Source organism: Ixodes scapularis, unplaced genomic scaffold, assembly GCF_016920785.2.
Source record: "Ixodes scapularis isolate PalLabHiFi unplaced genomic scaffold, ASM1692078v2 PGA_scaffold6__148_contigs__length_123643588, whole genome shotgun sequence".
Taxonomy (NCBI): domain Eukaryota; kingdom Metazoa; phylum Arthropoda; class Arachnida; order Ixodida; family Ixodidae; genus Ixodes; species Ixodes scapularis.
Window position 1 is genome coordinate 115,215,996 of NW_024609881.1, and position 22,434 is coordinate 115,238,429.

A 22,434-nucleotide genomic window follows, 5' to 3' on the forward strand; every position below is an offset into this window, starting at 1 on the left:
GCAGGGCAGGGCAGTGGGGCATCTCGCCTGATCTCGGATCTCGCCCACCTCGTGATCTCGCCATCTCGCCTCAGAAGAAGTAGAAGAAGCACGTCGCGGGCTGGGCTCCTAGATTGTCTCGACATCAGAAGAATTCGTAATGGCCGCTTGCTTACCCCTTGGCTCAACAGCGGTTCGTTTTCCAAAAAGAAGAGAAGGTATTTGCCGCGCTACGGGCATTCCGGCAATCTTTGCTAGAAGCGCCTGAGCCATTCCTGCCGCTCGTGCGTCGAACACGTGTTAGCGCCGCGATTGCGAAAACGTCTTCGAAACCACTTCGAAACGACCGCGGCGGCCGCGGAAAGGGGATTCCCGGGCAGTTGAATGACGGGAAGGCATCCGCCGATCCCGGAGCAGTGGTCATGTTCCACGTGGGATCCGTAGGCGGCGCGACCCCGTTCGGATCGTGTACTCCAATCCGGATCTGGTCAACTGAGCCCGGCGCGCTCCAAAACGGCCAGTGGAATTCGCCATTAGGAAATACGTAATCATGACAGCTGTTGTTTTAGCACGCACAGTCAGAAGAGCATTGGCCATGAATGTTGTCATTTTGTTTCGGAGCTTGGACTTTACGATGTTTACCAGACTAAACACACGTTCCACTTCGGCATTGTACCAGAAAAGCTCTAGGACGCAGTGCGCGAAGCCTGAAAGTTCCTTGAAGGGATTTTTTTCTGATGCATATTTGTAAAAACAGTTAGGGCGCAGGTGAGCTGGTGTAGGTTTACCCTTTTTTGGACCACCTGAGACTGGGTGGAAGAAACACGACAACGTCAAAGAACGTCGTTGTGTTTCTTCCACGTGTCTACATGTGAGACGTTGTGTTTCCACCCAGTCTCAGGTGGTCTAAAAAATGGCATATTTGTACTTCGCCACTTCACTCCAGGAAGACACAACATCGGAAGTGTTCTCCCATGGAACCAGTGTTATCTTCCCCTATTGGAAGTCGATAACAGTGATAATTCCGGCTGGTACGCCTAAGAGTTCCATTAGGGGAATGAGAGACTCTTTGATCACTTTGAGCGTGTTGCAAGGGGAAAGTAGGGCTGTTTGTCTCGTGATGTTAATGTTGTCAGGCAGCCTCAACTTCAGTTCCTTGAACAGATGGCGGTGGAATTCGGCGCAGTGTTCTCTGAACGAGTCCTCAGCTTCTGAGGTAAGACCCTGTCCTCTCATGTCTCGTATCTTCTTTTCAGCCTCATACCCAAGGTGGGGCTTTGGGTCTGCATAGCTGTCGAGATCGCTAGTCAGGGGGTCCAGCCTAGATGTTGGCAGAACAATCTTCTTGGCAAGGCCTTCAATGAACAGGCTGAGGTTGTTCATTAACTTGAGAGGGTTGGCAGTGCTTGTTTCAAAAGCCTTATTCACAACCTGTACCTCGTAAGAGATGGACGCAGAAAGAGCAGGTAGGCATGGTTCATCTCATCGCAGTACATGGCATGCAACAACTCTGCCGTGTAACATTTCTTGCTGTGGCGAACAATGTTGAAGGGGGACTTCAGTTCGTTCCACTGGCCCAAGATATGTGTTATGGCTGCTTCAATCGACAGCCACCTTGTGTTACTGGACTGCGCCAGTTTCAAAAGTCCTCGCCCTTCATTCAGTTTTTGGTGGAGCAGACGGTAGGCCACTTGATGCATCAATGACTTTGCGAACCAACTGTAGGTGTCTCTTATAAAAAAATCAAGGTTTCTTGGCAATAATTCAGACACTGAGTTGGACACTGCGAGCTGCAGTAAGTGGCACACACATCGCACAAGAGTCAGTGACGGAATTTCTGCTTTCAGTTTCTGGTACACACCATTGTTGGTCCCAATCATGACGGCTGCATTATCTGTTCCTATGCCTCGCATTCTTCCGAGGTCCAGACCAATCCTTTTCGCACACGCCTTTAATGCATCCACTATGGACTGGGCATTGCACTGCTGAAGCTCTGCTACTGCTAGGCACAAAAATGTGGACGTGACACTGCCCTTCCTCTCGCTGACATAAGTACACCAAGCAGCTTGGTGACACTTATGTCAGTAGGTTCGTCCAAGATTTATTTTTATTTATTCTATTTTATTGATATTATTGGCCGCCGTAGGGCAGCCAACGTAGGAGGGATACATGAATCAAGTTTTACGAAAAAGCAAGCACAGAGTGTGGTAGCACAGCAAAACAAAAACAAAAAAAAAACACCACATATATAATTACGAACACACAAAGAGCAGAAAAATATTTGTTTAAGGGGTATCAAGGCCTGAAACCTCAAAACTCTGGCAATTCGTTTATCAATGCCAGAAACAACGTTAAACAATTTGAAGAGGCAATTTGTTCGGGTAACGCATTCCAGGCATGGATAGTGTGAGGAAAATAAGAGTATTTGTAACAGTCGGTCCTGCACTTTATTTCAGTGATTGATTTACTGTGTTTATTTCTTGTGACCCTAGATGTGTTGAAGTGAAAGTAATCTTGATAATCTAAGTTGTAGTTCCCATTTATTAGATTAAAAATAAATTCCAGTCGATTGATCTTTCTACGTTTTTCTAAAAGCGGAAGGCCGGCCTGTACATAAAGCTCCCAAATCGAGGTGTTTCTGCCATACTTATTAAATATAAATCTTAATGCCTTCTTCTGAATTCTTTCTAATTTGTTAATATTACATTTTGTGTAAGGATCCCACACAGCGTCGGCATACTCAAGTATAGATCTAACAAACGTTTCGTACGCCATTAGTTTCGCTTTGCTCGAGCAGTCCTTCAGTTTCCTTTTTAATGCCCATAATTTATTGATTATTTTTCAGGAGATAAAGTCAATATGTGAGTTCTAACGCAGATCTGAAGTTATGATTAATCCTAGGTATTTGTATTCACATACCGTATTTAAAGCTTTCCTTAAAGAGTATAATTAAAATTCTGTGTTTTTTTTTTCCTAGTTATCGTTATATGCGCACATTTTTGGTTATTTAGAGACATTTGCCAATCCTCACACCATTCTGAGATCATTTCTAAACTTTTGTTTAAGACTACTTGGTCATTTGAGCATTTGACTTGCTTATAAATTATATAATTATTGGCAAATAAGCGAATTTGAACGGATCTGTCCACTGTCATGTCATTTATAAAAATTAGAAAAAGTAGGGGTGCAAGAACTGATCCCTGAGGAACTCCAGATTCTACTTTTGATGTGGATGAGCGGGAATCCTGTATTTGTACAAACTGATTTCTGTTATTTAAATATGCTTCTAACCATTTCAATATCTGTTCATTGTTTAATAAGGATCTCAGTTTGAAGAGTAGTTTTCTGTGAGGCACGCGGTCAAACGCTTTTGCAAAATCCATAAAAATTACGTCCGATAAGGTAAGGCTGAAAGGACCGCTGCCAAGGTCGTTTAGCAGATCGTTGAGGAAGTGTGGCTGAAGTACGTTCTTGATGATTCCACTACACTTCGTACGATGGAGATGAAGGTCTTTTGCAGCCTTGCTGTCACTGAAACTGTGTCAGCACATCACACCGAGATGATCCACGGACAGAACGGAGCAGTGCGCGGTCACAAACACAGCTATTGAAGCTTCTGCAACGCTGGCGTCCTCATGCTTTACAGGAAACGTGAGAGTAGTTTGTCTCTTCGAAGAGAAGCTTTCAGTCCCAGAAAGATGCTTTTTTGTCGCGGCATGGCTGACCAAGTCGGCATGCTTTACAACAATTTCGCACCTGTACGCACGGCACGCGGCCCTCGCGGAATCGGAATCCACTTCGGTAATCCATTCTTTTAGTCGGTCATCCTTGAGCCGCTCTCGTCTGAACTTTTGAGTGTACCTTTGCTTGGTTCGTCCTGTTTTTCCCGTGATTTCTGTCCACCAGGTTAAAGCCTCACTCAATACCACAACCACGTGTAGTGGTTTAGCTGCAGTTGCCAGAAAAGGGTGCGCTCAATTTTTCGCTGCTAGCGGGCTAGGTGCGTGACCAGCCCCACTCGAGTAGATTTGGGTTACTCGAGAGGGTCAGATCACGTGACAACAAAGCCAAAGCGACGAGGTCCCATGTTTTGCGATAGGGTCGGGCAAAATGGCTAGTCAGGCAAAATGGCAGACAAAAGGAGGTCGTTTTCGTCGTTCATCACTCGGGCCACCATAAACATTCTTCTAGTCAGTGCGTGGGAATGACGCAGTGGAAGTATAAAAATAATTACTGGAAACAATGTTTTTTTTCTATTAAGGTGGCGATGCAAGCGAGTTGGTTCATGACTTCGGAAATTGGAAACAGCGCGCAAAAAGACGAAGGCGACGAGAGAAGAGCACAGGACAAGCGCTGACTATCAACTGAAGTTTTATTAAAAACTGCTCAAACAAGAAAACACCACACAGCCAACCAACGCCGAAACAACCAATGACCGTGTCGCTCACCAGTCATCTATAAAATCTATCTCTTTTTTGTAAAGATAAACAGAAGGTTGGCTGACGCAGTGCCCCGCGCCAGCTTCGAAAAAGCTGGCGCGGGGCACTGCGTCAGCCAACCTTCTGTTTATCTTCACAAAAAAGAGATAGATTTTATAGATGACTGGTGAGCGACACGGTCATTGGTTGTTTCGGTGTTGGTTGGCTGTGTGGTGTTTTCTTGTTTGAGCCGTTTTTAATAAAACTTCAGTTGATAGTCAGCACTTGTCCTGTGCTCTTCTCTCGTCGTCTTCGTATTTTTGCGCGCTGTTTCCAATTTCCGAAGTTTTTTTCTATGCTGCCTACAAGAACCAGGCACCGATAGCCGACGACAGAGTCGAAACGACCCCCTCTTTTGAGCTTCTCGGCATTGCCGCTACGCGGTGTCGATTTCGCTGGAGTCTCCAATAGCGGGATGCCGGGGATAAACCATATCCGCGAAGTACGGCCGTCGGGAACTCTTTTTTCCGTAGTGGTGACGACAATGGACGAAGCAAAAATGTAAAAATTGTGTTGCTTGTATGATTATCTCACCTTGATGCTAGTACGCCCCAACGGGTGACTTCAACTTGTCTCTTCGTTGAAGCTGAGAAATTTAGCCAGTGCAGTGCAACCGCTAACCTTGGGGTTTTAACGTGCCTCACGCAGTAGCAAATACTCGAACGCGTGCCGGTATGATACTCATTCAGATCGGAACGGGCAGGAACCCAGGAGATTCTGCAGCTCAAGCTTCCGTTCCACGCTCCAAGCTGAGACGCGTTAGACCATTCGGCCACCAATCCCTCCACCGAAATCTCTGCAAAGTGTTGCCTGTAAAGCTATCGCCGTAAAGCAACCGTTGTGGATGGCTCGGGACTCGGGAGTAGAGTGCCTCAATGTTGCTTGCTGGCTTCGCCTTGCAAGAGTGGCGACATCCTGTGGTGTAAGTCGTGGATGAGCTCAAGAATAAACAATATTAATTGAAATCCATCGTGACGACATGACGTGCGCGAGTTCTTCCCGCGATGCTCTTCCTCCCCACCGGTGACGCTAGGTGTCCATCGTTGTGTCCATCGATGGGCGTCGTTTGAGAGCAGGGAAGCGGTGAGCAAGATAGGATTTGAGGATCGGTTGAGGCAAATGGATGCGAAGCAATGGGCACGAAAGGTTTTCAGCTATTTATACATGAGGAGTATAGACACAAAGTGGAGGCAGTGCACTAAGAAATTAAGAAGAAAGTTTTTAGGCTATAATGGAGATACGGAAGAGCAGGTCTCAGTTAAGAAGAAAGTTAAGGCCACAGAAAGAGATCGGTGGCTAGAGGGAATGCAAAGATGGCTCTGGAAAACTATAGATTAAACAAAACAGTTATTGCCAAAGAAAGCATTTATGTCAATTCTAGCGAAAGCTCATTGTTGTTTAAGGCAAGGACGGGTGTTCTGCGAACCAGAACATATAGAGCGAAGTACCAGAAAATTGGTACAGTGTGCGCTGCTTGTGGAGAGGACGAGACGGCTGAGCGCTTGATACTCTACTGTAAAGGGCTTCACCCTATGCCTACCGAAGACAACATAGATTTAATAAACTCATTGGGTTTTAGAGACAGCGAAGGGAGAGTGGATTTCAAGACTAGAGATTACCAAGCAAAGATTAAGTGAATGGTGGCAGAAAGCGAGAGAAAACTAGGTATTTTCTTGTTAACTGATGGCAAGGGGGTTTTATAGCCTCACTTTCTTTGCAGTGTGGAGTGAATATAGATCTCACATTTAAATATTCTAAGCTCAAATGGGTAGGTGGCGTAAGCTACCGCCCGATCCAAAGGGCTCAGCCGTATTCATCCATCCATTATGTGGAGCTCTCTCCGCCCTCCACAGATGGCGCTAGGTGTACGTCGTCGTGGAGCTCTCTCCACCAACATGCCCGCACTCAAAATACTGCGTCCTCGCAGTCTGTCACAGTCTTTGAGCCATGTGGGGCGGGGCGTCTACGCTGCCTCTGTGAACATCTTGTTGGAAAGTTCTATGCCGTCTCGGCCAAAGTAACGTTGGGCTCGGCCATGGTCACTCTGTCCTCGTTGACGTCCGCGGTGCTAGATCGGACTGTTGCTTCTGCATCCTCATCCGCAACGTCTTGGCCAGCTGGATCGATCGTGGAAGCACTTCAGTTGGCGTGCGGTTGCTGTCCGGGATTGTTCGATTTTGAAGGTTGTGGGATATGGTGTACGTTTGTTTGTCGGAGTCTGATCGTGTACGGCCCTTCGCACACAGGTGCGAATTTTCCTTGTCTTACACCGTTGTTATACTAGACCTTTTCTCCGATATCGTAGGTGGCTGGCGGATATTTTCTGTCGTGTGTCCGCTTTATGTTTTGAAGGTATTCGGTTAGGTTCTCAAATGCCTCTTGTCGGAGAGCATTGATGTCCACTTGTTCAATGTCTGAGTCGATAGATGGTTGTCGATGACTCTTCGCGGCGTGAAATTGAATAAGAGTTCGAACGGTGACGTTTTCAGTCCGGCGTGAAACTGTGTGTTCACTTATAGTCGCTCCAGTGATCCACGTCTCGACGTTCTTGCGTAGTGGTGGGAGAATCTTGCCGTTGGCTCTTTCGACTATGCCGTTCGTCTCCGGTGCGTATGGTACCGTGACGATGTGTTGGATACTATGACGTTGGAGGTACTCGTTTGCTGCTCTTGACGTGTTTGCGCTATCATTGTCCGAGATGATAGTTCGTGGAGTTCCGAACTTTGTCACAATGTCTTCCTCTATGAATTGAGGACGTGTGCGGTAGATTTGTTGGGCACTGCACGTTTCACAATGAACCTGGTTGTGAGGTCCACAGCTGTGATGAAGTGCTTGTTCTCGTCATCGGTGTTGATTGGTCCGACGTGGTCGATGGCCACAGAATCAAACGGTGTCGTGAAGATGACCCTGGGATTGGGAGCGCCTGGGTGCACGCCTGTCGCGTGATGGTGTTGTTGGCATATCTTGCACCCTCGAACATACTGCGTGATGTCGCGGTCCATGTTGCTCCAGTGGTATCGTCGTTCAAGTTTAGACTTCGTTCGGAGTGCGTCACCATGTCCACCGTCGTCATGATGGCTTCTCAGGACCGCGTTGCGCAGGGACTTGGGCACTTCGGTGCGGAGTCTCGTTGTGTCGTTCTGCTTTGTCACATGCATCAAAATGCCGTTGGCAAGCTGGAAGTTTCTCTCGAGACGTTTCCGGTGTGCCGTGTCTCCCGGTGTCTCGAGCTCTGCAATGATCGCTGCCAGCTCGGGGCCTTCGTCTTGTGCATCACGTAGTCGATTATCATTGGCTTTCAGTGCACAAATGGCGTTCACCTCGGGTCTCATGCGTGAAAGAGCATCAGCCACTGTTTGTCTTTCCAGGTGTGTGATGCACGGTGAAGTGATACTGTGCCAAATCGAGAACGATTTGTGCGAATCTTCGGTTTGGGTTCTTTTTTGACATGATGTGGGCTACGGCCCAGTTGTCCGTGAAGAGTTCGAAGTGTTCCAGACCTTGAAGGTATGGGTGAAAGCGATCCGTAATGGCCCAGTGAGCCGCTATCGCTTCTAGCTCGGTCGAGTGCTTGCTGCTGTCGGCGTCCGTTACTTTCTTGCTCGCGTATTCGACGACACGAGTAGAGTTGCCGTGCACTTGAACTAGTACTGCTCTGAATGCGACGTGTGAGGCGTCCACATACACCTGTGTTGGTAAGCTTGCATCAAAGTTTGCAAGCACTGGTGCTTCAATGTGTCATTGTTTTAAAGTGTCTTCGCTGGTGCACGTGTTGACAGCTCACCACGCTTTCGGTGCCGGTCGCCGCATGCGGTGGTGCTTTTCGACTTGATGTCGACTTGGGCGTCGTTCGAGCGTTCTCGCTGTTATGTCAGTCGATGACATAACCGTCGCGGTGACCGGGTGCGTTATATCCGTGGGCCGCTTGCTCATGTTTTTTTTTTTTTTTAGGTAGTCGTCGGTCGCTTCATACCGAGTTTTCACTGCTTGCCTGTCCGCATAGTCTTCGTTAGTGAGTCCTCATCGCCATGTTAGTCGTGTATGAGCTCAAGAATAAACAATATTAATTGAAACTCAACAATTTAATGCGGATTAAAATGGATTACAATTCGTGACGACATGACGTGCACGAGTTCTTCCCGCAATGCTCTTCCTCCCACCCGATGGCGCAAGGTGTCCGTCGTTGTGGAGCTCTCTCCGCCCTCCACAGAAGGCGCTAGGTGTCTGTCGTTGTGAAGCTCTCTCTGCTAACAGAGGGCAAGTGCCGCCTTTTCTTCACTGCGGCCATTATTATGTCTCTTCCCTCCTGACCGACGCCGAAAACAATCGCATATTTGAGGTAATTTATAAAGCTGCGTGTTCTTGGGGTTACCCGGCGCCCTTTCACGAGTGGTAAAGTTCAATGACAATAACAGCGTAATGATCTCATAAAAGAATGAAGACAAGTCGGTGGCTCCGTTAGCAGGCGGAAGAGCTATCACCACTCTGTGAGGGCCACCCAGCAACATTCAGGTATTCTACTCTGGAGCCACTGCTGCCTTTTCAGCCTAGTTGTCTTGTTGTTCAGGACTGGAGCTATGAACCGGCAGAAGTAGACAGCTAAGGTTGTTCGTCAGCAAGAAAACACCCCAATTTATTGAACTCGTACGTGATGCGTCTCTTTAACAGTCGGTCAAGGCAGTGGAAAATGAAGAAGGAAAGAAGATTCACACTTCAGAGATCGAAATCTAAACTACTAAGAAAGATGACTGACACCTGAGATGCAAAAGCAGCTATACTCCGTTCACCCTCATTAATCTGAGACCTCATTGGTCTCAGGTTCATAGGCCTCAGCCCTTAACTATAAGTTTTAATACTCATCATGTTTTCGGAATACGGCGTGTCAACAAGAACAAGATTTCAGTCAGAGCATAATCTAGGAGGTGTTGAAGAGGACGATAAATCTTATGTACCGATTCGCTAGGTTGGCTCTGAATATTAACTGGTTGGGGTGATCAGTGCATACTCATCTCATTCAAATGTAAATCTTATTTGTACGCTTTCATTCCTCAATTGCGATGCCTGTTTTTTTTTTTAATTTTGCACCCAGTTTCAGTTTGCTGAATATACGTAGTTAAAGGTACAAACAAGTATTGTCGCTTTCCGTTCCTTCCTGTTTATTAACCGTCGTCTTTCTAAACCTTGCAGATCAAACTGCAGGAATTTGGACGCAGGTGTGAACGACACTTCACAGCTTTGGAAAGGTGGCCTGTCACCAGCCGAGTCCCCCTTCGGTGGTGCAAGGCTTTTGTGCTACATTTTGTCTTTACACGAATGCGACAGAGTCACATCAAATGAGACGGCTACAGTTGAGCCTGCTGCACGCAAACTTTCCATTGTCAGTCTTACCTTACTTTGCCGACCAACCGCCCTCAACCCCCCCCCCCCCCCCTTTTCAAAGCCTAGCGGAGGCTTTCAACAATTTATTTATTTGAACTGTATAATCCCTCTAAGTATGCCTTAATGCAGACAAACTAAATAGCGTGTCTTACTGTTGGTCCTCTCATATTTAACCTACCGAAACTGTCTGCAGACGTGTTCGAAGCGCACACACGTTTGCTTCGAACACGTTTGCATTCAGTTTGGTAGGCCTAATATGAGAGGACACGAGAAAGAAACACACCTCGGACGGTTTCTGCACACTGCCTATTGCATGGTGTACGAGCAGTGTTACCGGGACTTTACGGAGCAAGTAAAAAAAATTTCAGGAGATGATTAGTCTATTAACGTAAGTGAGCAACCGAATTCGTCTGCTACGAAGCGTCATTCGCAGACAAAAAGAAAACAAGAAAATACTTTTATGTATTCTGCTATTGGACCGGATAAAGGCAGCCCTCTGGTAAAAGCCGAGTGCCGCAACGAAGTGATGCGGGACGCAAGCTGAAACTATAAGGCTCTGCTATACTTCCCGTTTGATGCGATTGACACAACAAGGGCTCCCTCTGAAAATCTCAAGCTCTGCTGCTGTACATAGCTCAAATTCTCCTATGCATGTAGTACACTCGGGACAAATATTACCGCGAGACTCCTGTCACCATCCGTGTGTTAGTGAGTAGTTCTCACCAAAAGAACTCTGAAACCAACTAAAGATATATATCATAGGTCAATAACTCTCGCCCAGTAAGACGCTGGGACATCACATTCAATCAGTACCCCAGAATGCTATCGCTCTCACCATGGACCAAACACCGACCGCTAAAACTGGTTTTGAAAAGGACGTTATCTTGTAGCCTAGCTGGTAAAACAGGCCTGAACAAAATCTGTAATAAGCGCCATGTTCCAGCCTGAACCATTCTTTCAGCACAGCCCGCGGGGACGTTGCAGAGGAGATGGATAGAAGGTGTTGAAAGTGCGTAAACAAAACCACGAGCGAACTAACGAAGGATTAAAAAAGTGTTCAGCTGTGGTGGTCTTGAAGATGAGACGCCTGTAAAAGGAAGCTGAAGCGGTTATGTATATGAGGAAACAAACTTAACTCGTCTTGATTTGGCTTCCAGGAAGTCCAGGTGGCAGAAAATCATTTTCAAAGTACTGCTGAAGGCCATCCTTCCCGGAGCGTGCCGTCGTAAAAGGAGCTTTCGGAATCTCCGCTTTCGCACATCTTCAGTGCCTATCGAAGTTATGCACGCGGACTCTTGATATTTTTAAAAAGGTCAGAAACGGATGTCACGACTGGTGCCAGTGTGGGGGAGTGGCAAGCTTGCAATCGCACGCGCTGCCACACGAGCGACATGCGCTTGGCAGCCGAAAGATCCTATATGACGTAGCGACTATAGTCCGTTTCACCTTATGTTGTACCACAGCGAAGCCTAGAAGAGCGAGCTCATAACGTTGGCAGCTGCCCTTAATGCACGAGAGTTTGTGCCACGGGGATGTGCCCTAAAGCCAGGAGCACGCGCCCATAGCCTTTCTTGTGGTACATCATAAGGTAAAATAGAGTATAGTCGGAGGGCTTTCCTGTTTTCTCGCGTTTAGTTACATCTTCGAAGAAAAAGAACGCAATATTCAGATTTATGAGATAAAACTACTCTAAAATCAACCTCTATCTCATTTTTTTTTTTAAATAACTGTTTTAGCTTCTTTTTAGTAGGGATGAAGAAAAGGGGGAAGCCGCTCTAAGCTCGTCCTAAGATGGAAGAAATAAAAATTTAAAAAAAAATAATTTGTGTTGCAACCGGGACTGTACTGCTGATAAACTGAAAAACGGTGTCGTTATTCATGAATCTTTAGTTCTTGATTTAAATGCTCTGCAAATGCGCGTTATCCAGTTTTTGCCTTCTTTTTCCACGTCTGCGTCACATTTCGTAATCATGCATTTTACTGCGCAGTTTGATCAAGCAATGAATAGCCAACTATACCAATTCCAAGCACTGATGCCCTTCAGTTTTAGTTCTGCTCATTGAATGTGATGATATTTGAGGGCAGGTAAAGTAACTTTGTGTTGGCGAATGTTTATTAACCCTCATCCTTCTAAACTTTGCAGGTCGAACTATCCGGAAATCCACTTAATGCAAGTGTGAGCGACCTTTCGCTGCCTAGGAAAGAGGTCCGGCAATCCGCCAGGTCAATCTATGGCAGTGCCAGAACTTTGGGCTACATTTTCCCCCAGATGAATGGGGCCGACTAGTCTGATCAAATAGGGAATGGCCACAGCGCAGTCAACATGCAACATTTCCATTCCCTTCCCTATGTTTGTCTGCCGACACACCAAGTCCGTTTTGTTGACGTGTAATTCTCAAAACCTATGACGGTGATACACCGTACAGTGTTTGCTTTTGTAGCATGGACTGCCTTTTTCAGCACTACGAAGCAGGAGCGCTGAGACAACAACACGCTCCTTGATCTTATCCAGTTGCGTCTTTCTCAAATTTTGTGGGACTGTATCGATGTAATCCTTTACCGCATGTTTAAGGTGAAGTGAAACTTTTGAAGCACGTATTTAATAGAGAAGAATCGCTTTTATGTATATATGATTCACGTGCATTTTTACAATCATTGTTTTCGAGATTTTAAGTATTCACTTATGATGCGCGTGTTTTTTGTGATATGATTATTTTACCTTATGATTTACACCGCAATACGAATGTAAACCCCTGAATTTCTTTCTTGACTTCATCAGCATGATGCGTCCCTGTTTGTTTGTTCCTTAAGGTCGTTCTGGTTGGGCTTCTCTCTTGGTGTAGTATAAATAAAAAGAAAGGAACTAAAGAAAATTTGATCTTCACTCCTAACAGATATTGCCCAGGCAGCATTCGACTACGAATGGCAGGGAACGGACTGCGAGGACAAGAGGGCGGAGCTCTCCTTCCAAGGAGCCGAATCGCAGAAGCAACCATCGAGGATGGAACAGGAGGGGAGGACAAACAGCGGTGCGACCTCTTCCCCAAATCTTATGGTGCCCACAGAAATAACAACACCAGGCATGAAAAGATGCAAACGGGACAATGGACCTTTTTCCAGTAAGCGTCTGCGCACGCGCATACCCTTTTCCCTTGACCTTGACCGCCCTTTCGCCATTCTTGGGGGGCACTGTTTTCTTGTGACAGTAATCTGTTTCCATGGGAGAAGGCGAGTCCGGTTGCCCTCCATTTGTAGTAGGCGGCGAAACCGCCATGAGGCGCTCCTTACTGGAAAAAGGTCCATTTTCATACAGCTTCGCACCTTCTTAAAACACCCTTACGGATTCATGAACAGTCCCTCATGGATAAAAAAACCTTTTTGTAGGCTCGGTTTTCTAGAAAATGGAAAGCGTGAGGAGTCTGATGTGGCACGCAAAGTTTCTTCCACGTGGAAACTTCTTTAAAGTTTGATTAGCGCCCTGCAACGAGCAGGAAAGTGTACCACAACAAATTGCAAAGTTTATGTTCTTAGAAAAGGGGTGGATAAAGTAGTTAATAATAATAATACTAGTAATTCCTTTATTTTTCCAACAAAAAGTTGAAAGGTGACTAGGGAAAAAAGCTGTCAGCTTGACTGGCCTCTAGCCACCCCAAACAAGCAGTCGCAAAGCAAGCACCAAAGGAATTATACAATGAAACTTTACAAATTCATAAATATAAATGAAAAAAATCACACAAAAGAAACAGCGTTTTACAAAGCAATAAAACATTGAATCAACACACACACAGTGCATTCTAACTAAGTGCAACACAATCAGCGCTCGTTGATAATAAGGTTTGAAATAAAATATTCCCTTAAAATGCTCACCGATGTACTGTTGATATCTATATCTTGCCTAGTCAGCTGATTAAGAATATTTGGTAAAGTATATGCCATTGTTTGATTACCGTAATTGGTTCTAGAAAATGGTACTTCCTAGGGTTCCTTAATCCGTGTTGGATACGTATATACTTTTTGTTTTAGGTTCGCTCGGTTTTCTAGGTGACGCTGGGGTAGATTTTTTTCCATAATATATTTTGCACATAAACAATATTTGTATACTTCAATAACTTTTATCATACCAAGTTGACAAAAAATATCACTAACTGGACATTCAATGACAACATTACATACACTTCTTAGTATCTTTTTTTGCAACATGTATATTTATGGAGTTTGGTATAGGTTGTGGTGCCCCATATGAGACGACCATAATTTAGATGTTTATAGAATAATGAATTATATGAAATTAACTTCGTATTGAGTGGTAAGATGTGTTTATTACAATATACAATACCAACTAAACAAGATAACTCGGATATAATATGATTGATATGGTCATCCCCATAATAGGTTTTCTTGAAAAACGACGCCTAAGGCGTCGTTTTTCAACTTTTTAAATTTGGGAACAATTTTAATTTGAGTAGAATTTAAAAAAAAATGTTCTTAGTAATATTGACTAGCCTATTTTTTGGTCGAAACAAAACTGCCTTCTTTTTATTCGCATTTATTCTTAAAGCATTATGTTTACTCCAAATATGAAGCTTTTTCAGTGTTTCATTCGCATCATCTACAAGATCCGAGGCGTTATCGCCATTAAAGAATAGGCTTGCGTCATCATCATGAAAAACAAAGTATATGGATAGACTTATATTTAATATGTCATTTATATAAATGCTGAACAAAAAAGGCCCAAGAATACTTCCCTGAGGAACGCTTGATTCAATCGGCTCAGTTTGAGATATATGTCCATTTATATTAACATTCTGCCTACGGGAGGATAAATATGATTGTAAAAGTTGATACACTTGCCCACGAAATCCATACATATCTAATTTTTTAATATTAAATTATGACCGAGATAATCTAATGCTTTGGTAAAGTCAATGAATTAACCAAGCGTGAGTTCTCTTTTTTCAAATTTTTTAAGAATATGTTCTTTTTGCGCAAGAAGTGCGAGTTCTGTAGATCGTTGTTTGCGAAACCCAAATTGGGATGGACTTAAAATGTTATGCTTAGCAGCAAAAGCTGTTAATCGTTGAAGTATAATTTTTTATAGGCCTTTAGAAAATAGAGTATTGAAATAGGTTGGTAATTACCCAAGTCATTTTAGAGCGCAGCTCTTGGGGGCCCGTTTCCGGCTTGAGCGGCGTCGCCGTCGGCATAACCAAGGTCATCTCAAGGTCACGGGACCCCCAAGGTCACGTGACCCCTCCAAGGTCACGTGACCCCTCCAAGGTCACGTGACCCCTCCAAGGTCACGTGACCCCTCCCAAGGTCACCCCAAGGTCACGTGACCTTGGGAGTTACGTGACTCCCCGAGGTCACGAGACCCCTCTCAAGGTCACGTGACCCCCACGTGACTCCCAAGGCCACCCCAGGTCACGTGACCCCCCGAGGTCGCGTGACCCCCCCTCCCCGAAGTCACGTGACTCCCCCTTCCCGAGGTCACGTGACTCCCCGGAGCATATTAAAGAATGAGGGAAGGAGGAGGAGAAGGAGGAGGGGCCTACCCTTCCCTCCTCCTCTTCAAGAGCTGCGCTCCAATTCGGCGTTACAGGGAGTTGTAAACGGCTTTCACTTTTTTTATTACCTTGTATAAAACGGCTACTTTAGCCAGTTGCATTTGTTTAGGAAATACGCTGTCTAGCAAACATACATTAAAGATGTGCGTCAAAACAGGAGAAATAAGATCAATTACATATTTAACTGGTCTAATTTGTAAACCATCGGAATCACAACTTTTGCTATTTTTGAAGCATTAAAAACAGATATTACTTCCGAACTAGTAACAGGCGTAAGAAACAAAGAGTGATTATTTCAAACATTTATGTACTTGCAAGCATCTGACTCATTATTTTCTTTAACTTGACTTACAAAATACTCATTAAACGCATTAGCTAACTCTTTTCCGGACACCTCCTGACCATCGAGGTTTAACTTTTCTACTTGATTTTGGGAACATGAACGACTTAAGACAGAGTTTAACTTTTTCCATACAACGTCGACTTTGTTATTACAGGATAAAAATAAGTTGCAAAAATAAGATTCTTTTGCATGTCGTAGTTCTTTGTTTAGTTGGTTTCGATAACATTTAAAAATTTAACTTTTTCAGTTTCTTTCGTTGTTACAAATTCTTGATATAGCGTATTTTTAATACCAATTTTCGCGAGAAATTCTTTAGCGATCCAGGGTTTGCGACTTTTTCTAGAAGTTTTGAAAGTTTTAAGTGGAAAACAACCTTCATAAAGTTTTTTTTTAATTTACTAAAAAATAAGTTATGTGCATTATCTGCGTTCTTTTCTTGGTGGACATCATTCCAATCCAAACAAGATAGTCTCTGCCAGAAGTTGTTCAGGTTATCAGCTGTTATATTCTGGAACTGTGCCCCTGATTTTTTGTTTGTTTTTTGTTTGTAGCTTCATATTTATATATATACAAAAATATACCCAAATGATCGCTACTATCAGTTATTACTATGCCAGATTTTGTATCTCACTTATCGTAGCCTGTAATAAAAAGATCCAGTAGTGTTGATGATTCAGTGTTAATTCTCGTTGGGGCCGTTATCATATTCACACATCCGCATGTTTGGATCAGTGCTTTGAATTGCATAATATTTGTTGTCCTGGGTAACACGTTAATATTAGTCGCCTCCCAGAATTATGCTATATTTATTTTTATTCGCAAACTCTAAAAAAAACTCTAAATAAGCAAAAAAAGACGAAACATTTCCACTTGGCGGATGATAACACACTGCTATAATACTCTGCCCTATCAATAACGACATCTCGTAGTCTGTATCAATGCAACAGTAATCGGTAAGCATTTCACAGTAAAAGGTCTGCCTTTATCATGATTGCTACGCCCCTGCCTCGGCTTTCTGTGTGGTTTAAAAAGTAACAGTCATACATTGGTAATTTTACGTCACTAGAATCAGTGTACCACGTCTCAGAAAGCAAAATTGCATCAAAGGAAAAATTTAACTGACGTAAGAGTACTTCGAGCTCGTCTGCTTTATTTGGCGCTGATCATGCGTTTATGTGGAAACATTTGAGGGAGCTTATGCGCTTGTCTCCCAAGGAAAATTTTACATTCGACGGAAGGAAATAATAATTACTTGACATAGCGATTTGGGCATCAAGTGAACCCTTTCGTGTTAGCCATTGCATACAAAATATCTTAAAACTTTTGTAAATATGCGAGGCATCAAACTAGCTTCTGCAAGTCATCTATAGACTTAATTATGTGTACTGGCTCGCAATCCCTTTTGCGCACAAGGATGTTGCCATTCCTATGCAAGACGTACTGGTAGCTCATAGTTTTAGCCCATTCTTTTGCCTCCCAAAAAAGCGCCCCGACTTCTTTCGTGAGGTTCTCCTGGATGTAAGTGTTCTCTTTTTGTTTCTTCAGATTTGTCCGTTTGCTTAGCCATTCATCCCTGGTTTTCTGTTGAGCAAAATGCATAATAATACCTGGAATTTTTCCTGGTCGGGACAGTAGTCAATGAATGCTAGCCACATCGATTAGATTCAAGTCTGGCACTTCCAGTTTCTTTGCAACCGCATTTGCTTTTGCTAACAGATCTTCGTTGTCAGTTTTAGGCACTCCATGAATCTCGAGATTTCGCTTTCGGCTTCCCCATTCAAGTGTGTTGACTTCCTGCTTAAGTTTTTTTATTTCTACGTCGGCATTGGTTCTTTCCAGGGTCTCCATAAGTTTTAGGGGCGAAGCTCCTTAGGGTCTAACCTTCTCCGTCCGTCCATCTGTGCTCACATAAAAAGAAAAAATGTTTGTGCAGTCGACAGGATTCAAACCTGTGCGGGGAGACCCCAATGGATTTCTAGTCCATCGCCTTAACCACTCGGCCACGACTGCGGGACGAGTAGGGGGCTCTGAGATGTGGTAGTAACTCGAGAGCTGGGGTTTCTGTCATGGATGAAACGTTGCATGTAGCCGCTCAACGTCTATACAGGAGAGGGCACTGCAGTCAAATGTGTATATAATCGCATTAAACTTTGCATGCCTTGGCTCAACGTTTTTAGACGAGAGGGCGCTGCAGTCAAATGCTCAAATGCGTATATAACCACGTTCCATACCACACATTCTCTTTCTGACATGGACCGTTGACTTAAGCGGTGGAGATGCGTTCCCACGGCTTCTAGAGGATCCAAGCTGATCCGCTAGAAGAACCTCTGGCTCTGCATTTCGCCGACCATAAAGCAGCAATAATGAAGTCGAAATGCAACCCGGAACTCAGCACTACCTATGAGCAATAAAAAATAAAATCAGCACCATCAGCACTACCTATGAACAGTAAATTCAGTATCATCAGCACCACCAGAGCTTCGCCCCAATCAACATCATTTACCACGTGGAGATGCGGTCATTTTTGTTTTTAGTTGCCTCATCTCCTTTTTTTACTCACCGATATCTTTTAGTACTTCGTCTTACTTATCCGACATTTCCTGCATGGATTTCTCTATGCCACTCACAGTTTCCTTTAGGGTCATAAGGCTGTCTAGCTTGGCATTTATGGCGGCAAGCATCAAAGCTATATTGGGTTCCGTATCCTCTTTGGCGCTCTGACTGCCTCCCCGAGATTTCACAGTTTTGCATGTTGGGCATCGTCATGACTTGCGTAAAGCATTAAAGCGACTTTTAGGTCAAAGAGCGTAAAGCCCTTTGACCTGAAAGTCTCTTTGGTTATACCAGAGGTGTAGACAGTCCTAGATTATTCTAAAGTCCGAGAACGACAACTCAAGTGAAAGTAAACAATCAAGCTGGGCTCTACTGGAAGAACATTCAGTCCGAGCACTCGAAGTTTCAATTGCTACACCATATTTGATATCCAAAAAATTACCGTGTTGAGTTGTTTATTTATTTTAAAAAATTGTCTTCTTTTTTAGTTTTGGTTGATCGAGTAGCTGTCAAAACACTATAAATTATTTTTTATGAATGAAATAGCCCAATAAACGTTTGGCGTTTCAAACGATTGAATATTTTCTGACAACTATATTTGTGTCGCCGAAGCTTAGCTTTAGACTGGCAATTGTCTATACCAATACCGATTTGAAATAGCGTTTTTCGCTGTTTCGAATCGCTCGTAAAATTAGCAAATTTTGAATTTTCTAAGGTACAAAATGATTATTTAAAGAGCCTTTTGAATGCAATTTTGTCAAATCTAGTCATTTGTGGGCGTGTGGAATACCCTTCCAGCGTTACTTAATACTCAGTCGAGATCATTGTGAATGCCAACACGCTATCACCCAGCGCTCCGTACTCGCAGCGTTATGCAGCCGCAGTGTTTTAGGCGTTACCGAAAAAAGTAACAATATACGTTACTCGTTACTTTCAAAATAAATAAATGCGTTATCGACCTATGCTACTTAAAAAATAAAAGGAATGCGTTACCGTTACTGACAGAAAGTAAAGCCGTTACTCTTCCGACTTTTTGTATTTATATATGAATGATAAAAAAGTTTGTGCGTGTGTGTGTGTGTTTGTGAGAGAGAGATAATGAGCGCGGGCGTTGGGGTTTTTCAAAAGGGGAACATTTTGCATAGGGAAAGGGCAGGAAAATTTTTCAAAAATGTGCAGAGTAAGTGCAATAATTAATTACTTGGGTCACATACTATGTTTCAGCTTAACTCCAGCTGCAGCCGATGCTACAAGCTAATGGGACCATTAAAGCAGCATCAAAAGCGCAAGTCACTGGGTCTTGCTTGTTCATGAATGGTACAGTGACACGACGAACACAATGATGGTGCCCTTTTCACTCTTTCTGATTGGTACCATCAGCTTGTAGTGGCGGCTTCGTCTGGACGTAAGGTAAAACGAAGTATAGAAACGCGTAAAAAAATATGTGCACTTTTTCAGGTTTATGTATACCAAGTAAAATAATTATGTTACCCGTTACTCCAAATAAGTAACCTAAGCACATTACCCATTACTGTCTTGGAAAAGTAACGACTACGTTACTGAGAAAGGAACTCCTTACCGGTTACGACGTTACTTGTAACATCTTACCACCAACACTGCAGTGGCGACCGCGGCTGCTTGAGTTTCCTTCTGCACTTGATTAGCACAACACGCAAGCCACCACACCTGCCGCACCATGTGGCTGCCAGAGTCGAGTCTTTAACAATCGCCTGTAGACCTTTACAAGCATTGCGATTGAACTTTCTTAACATCTCAAATGAATGAATACCTACTTTAGACCGTACCGGCATAATGTATGTATTCAGGGCCATGTTCATCTAGGTACTCAAATCTCATGTTCAGAACTACAAAAACAGTTTTGATATTTCTTGTTTTGTCGTGTCATTCCAACAGATTGGATCGAAGCATACCATAACGAAGAAGTGGATATCTTGGACCATGACAGCCGCAAGGGTGACACCTCTCCTCAGAACAACCGGTCAGACCCACACAAGCAGCAAACGCACCGACAACTGGACAAGCACCCGTGCCGCTTCTGTCCTTACTCAAGCTCTTCCGCAACAACTGTCGCCATCCACGAGAGGACTCACACTGGCGAGAGGCCCTTCAGTTGCGGTGCATGCGAGAAAACGTTCAGGCGAAAGGCTAGCTTGATAGTGCACGTTAGAATTCACACCGGAGAGAAGCCGTTCAAGTGCAACACGTGCAGCAGAGCATTTGGTCATAAAAGCACCTTGGTGGATCACGCAAGGATTCATACAGGAGAGAAGCCGTTCAGGTGCAACACTTGCAGCAGGGCGTTTCCTCGGAAGTACCAGTTGGCGAATCATGAGAGGACTCACACCGGAGAGAAGCCGTTCAAGTGCAACACGTGCAGCAGAGCATTTGGTCATAAAAGGACCTTGGTGGATCACGCAAGGATTCATACAGGAGAGAAGCCGTTCAGGTGCAAGACGTGCAGCAGGGCGTTTATTCAGAAAAGCAGCTTGGCGATTCATGAGAGAACTCACACTCGAGAGAAGCCGTACAAGTGCGAGACTTGCAGTAGAGTGTTTGCGTCTCATGCCGGTTTACAGAATCATCGAAAGATACATCGCAAGTGATTGAAACCATCTTATGCGTCATAGCTGTGGAGGGGGTTAAAACAAAATACTCGAGCTCATACATGTGTTCATTTCCTTTGGCGATAGACCTGCAGTGGTTCTACTTGTGAGCAGTGTAGGTTTTGCATGGTTCAAAATAATTCAGCCATTTATTTATCGTGTAATCACAAATAAAAATGTGAATTTAGCTTAAAAGATGCAAGCGGGATTCTTTTTTGTACACAAAGAATTACTGGAAGCATACTATATTTTATTAATTTAGAGTCCTTAATCACGTGCTGCACCTGTAGTCTGGATTGTCTAGGTTCATTTATGTTGCTTACAAGTCGGCCTGCTAATAACCAAAAAAATGCGAAATAATAAAATAACTAAGGTCTTTCAATAGCAACAGTCTTGAATAATGTAAAAGTTTAAAAAGAAAAACCGAGTAATGCTAACACAACATAAAGATGCAGAAATAAAATTATATTGAAGCCTAATTAACACACCAAGCTGGTAACTAATGCTTTGCACATAGGACTGGAACAGAATATACAACACTCGAAGTATTAAAAAAGCAATGTCTTGTTTTCTATCTTTTGTCTTAATTTTCTTCGTCCTTTTTTTCTTATTGACCGGTTTGAGTTGCTGAATCCCAGTGACACCATTCAATGTGCTTCCTACATGAACTACTTTTATGTATGTCTTTCTTGCATAATTTTTGTTCGCACCTTGACGAGGATGGCTCTTTGTTTGGAATTCATCAAGCTCCACTTGTATTCGTCAGTCCTTTATTAACTCAAACTTCCTCTTGTGCTAGATGTATCATATAAATTTGCTTTACTAAAACCATATTTCACTCCACTTTGAATATTCATGTGTGTAAACCCTGTATAGGCATAATCCATGCATCTATATATGTTTTGTTCTACACTGACTGAACAGTGATTGTCAATATTGTCTGACGTGCCACAATTGCTGCAGGTGGAGTTCTATTCCCATATGTGTAAAATAAATTTGTTTCGACATATGCAGGGTGTTTCCGGACACGCCGGCCAATTCGGTTCTGCAAAAACTATGCCTTGCACAAAAAAAAAAAAAGGTTGATGCCGTTGTGGTTTGCGTAAAAAAAATTGTTAGTGTTCAATATATAATTGGATAATTAATAACTTTTGAGTACTTAAATTCTTAATAGCTTTAAAATCATGGTTTCAATTAGAACTTTGCTCGGCATCACTGAGAACTACTAAATACACCCACATTACAATAATATATGGCACGCGCAGCATTTTACGGCGTTACGAAGAAATGCTCAATTTGAGCGCGATTCTGGCTTTCAGTTTCTTATCAAAGCGCATCTCCGCGCGAGCAATCCCGGCTCCCGCGTTATAAAACGCACAACATGCGTGCGTCGCCATGCATTGCACGTGAAGGTGCGTCTTCACACTGGCACCAATGTTAAAAAGGCAGACCTCATGTGACAGTCCGGAAGGCTATCGTAAGCGCGATCCAAACCAACGCGTTTTCGTGCTCGC

General features: G+C 43.8%; 1 protein-coding gene across 7 annotated transcripts; it reads left to right on the plus strand.

Annotated features, from left to right (window-relative positions):
* Positions 1-10: 10 nt before the first annotated feature.
* Positions 11-21,492, plus strand: LOC120848526 (gastrula zinc finger protein XlCGF49.1). Of its 7 annotated transcripts, none has more exons than XM_042294457.1 (6): positions 11-197; positions 1,116-1,195; positions 9,645-9,733; positions 11,980-12,059; positions 12,731-12,865; positions 20,211-21,492. In XM_042294457.1, exons 5-6 carry the CDS (start codon positions 12,838-12,840, stop codon positions 20,918-20,920), a joined length of 738 nt encoding a protein of 245 aa, XP_042150391.1. In that variant the 5' UTR covers positions 11-197; positions 1,116-1,195; positions 9,645-9,733; positions 11,980-12,059; positions 12,731-12,837; the 3' UTR covers positions 20,921-21,492. The 7 variants fall into 7 exon arrangements, with proteins under 7 accessions (XP_042150391.1, XP_042150392.1, XP_042150393.1 ...); XM_042294458.1 differs by having other exon boundaries at positions 1,144-1,195; XM_042294459.1 differs by lacking the exon at positions 11-197 and adding an exon at positions 442-747 and having other exon boundaries at positions 1,144-1,195.
* Positions 21,493-22,434: the final 942 nt, after the last annotated feature.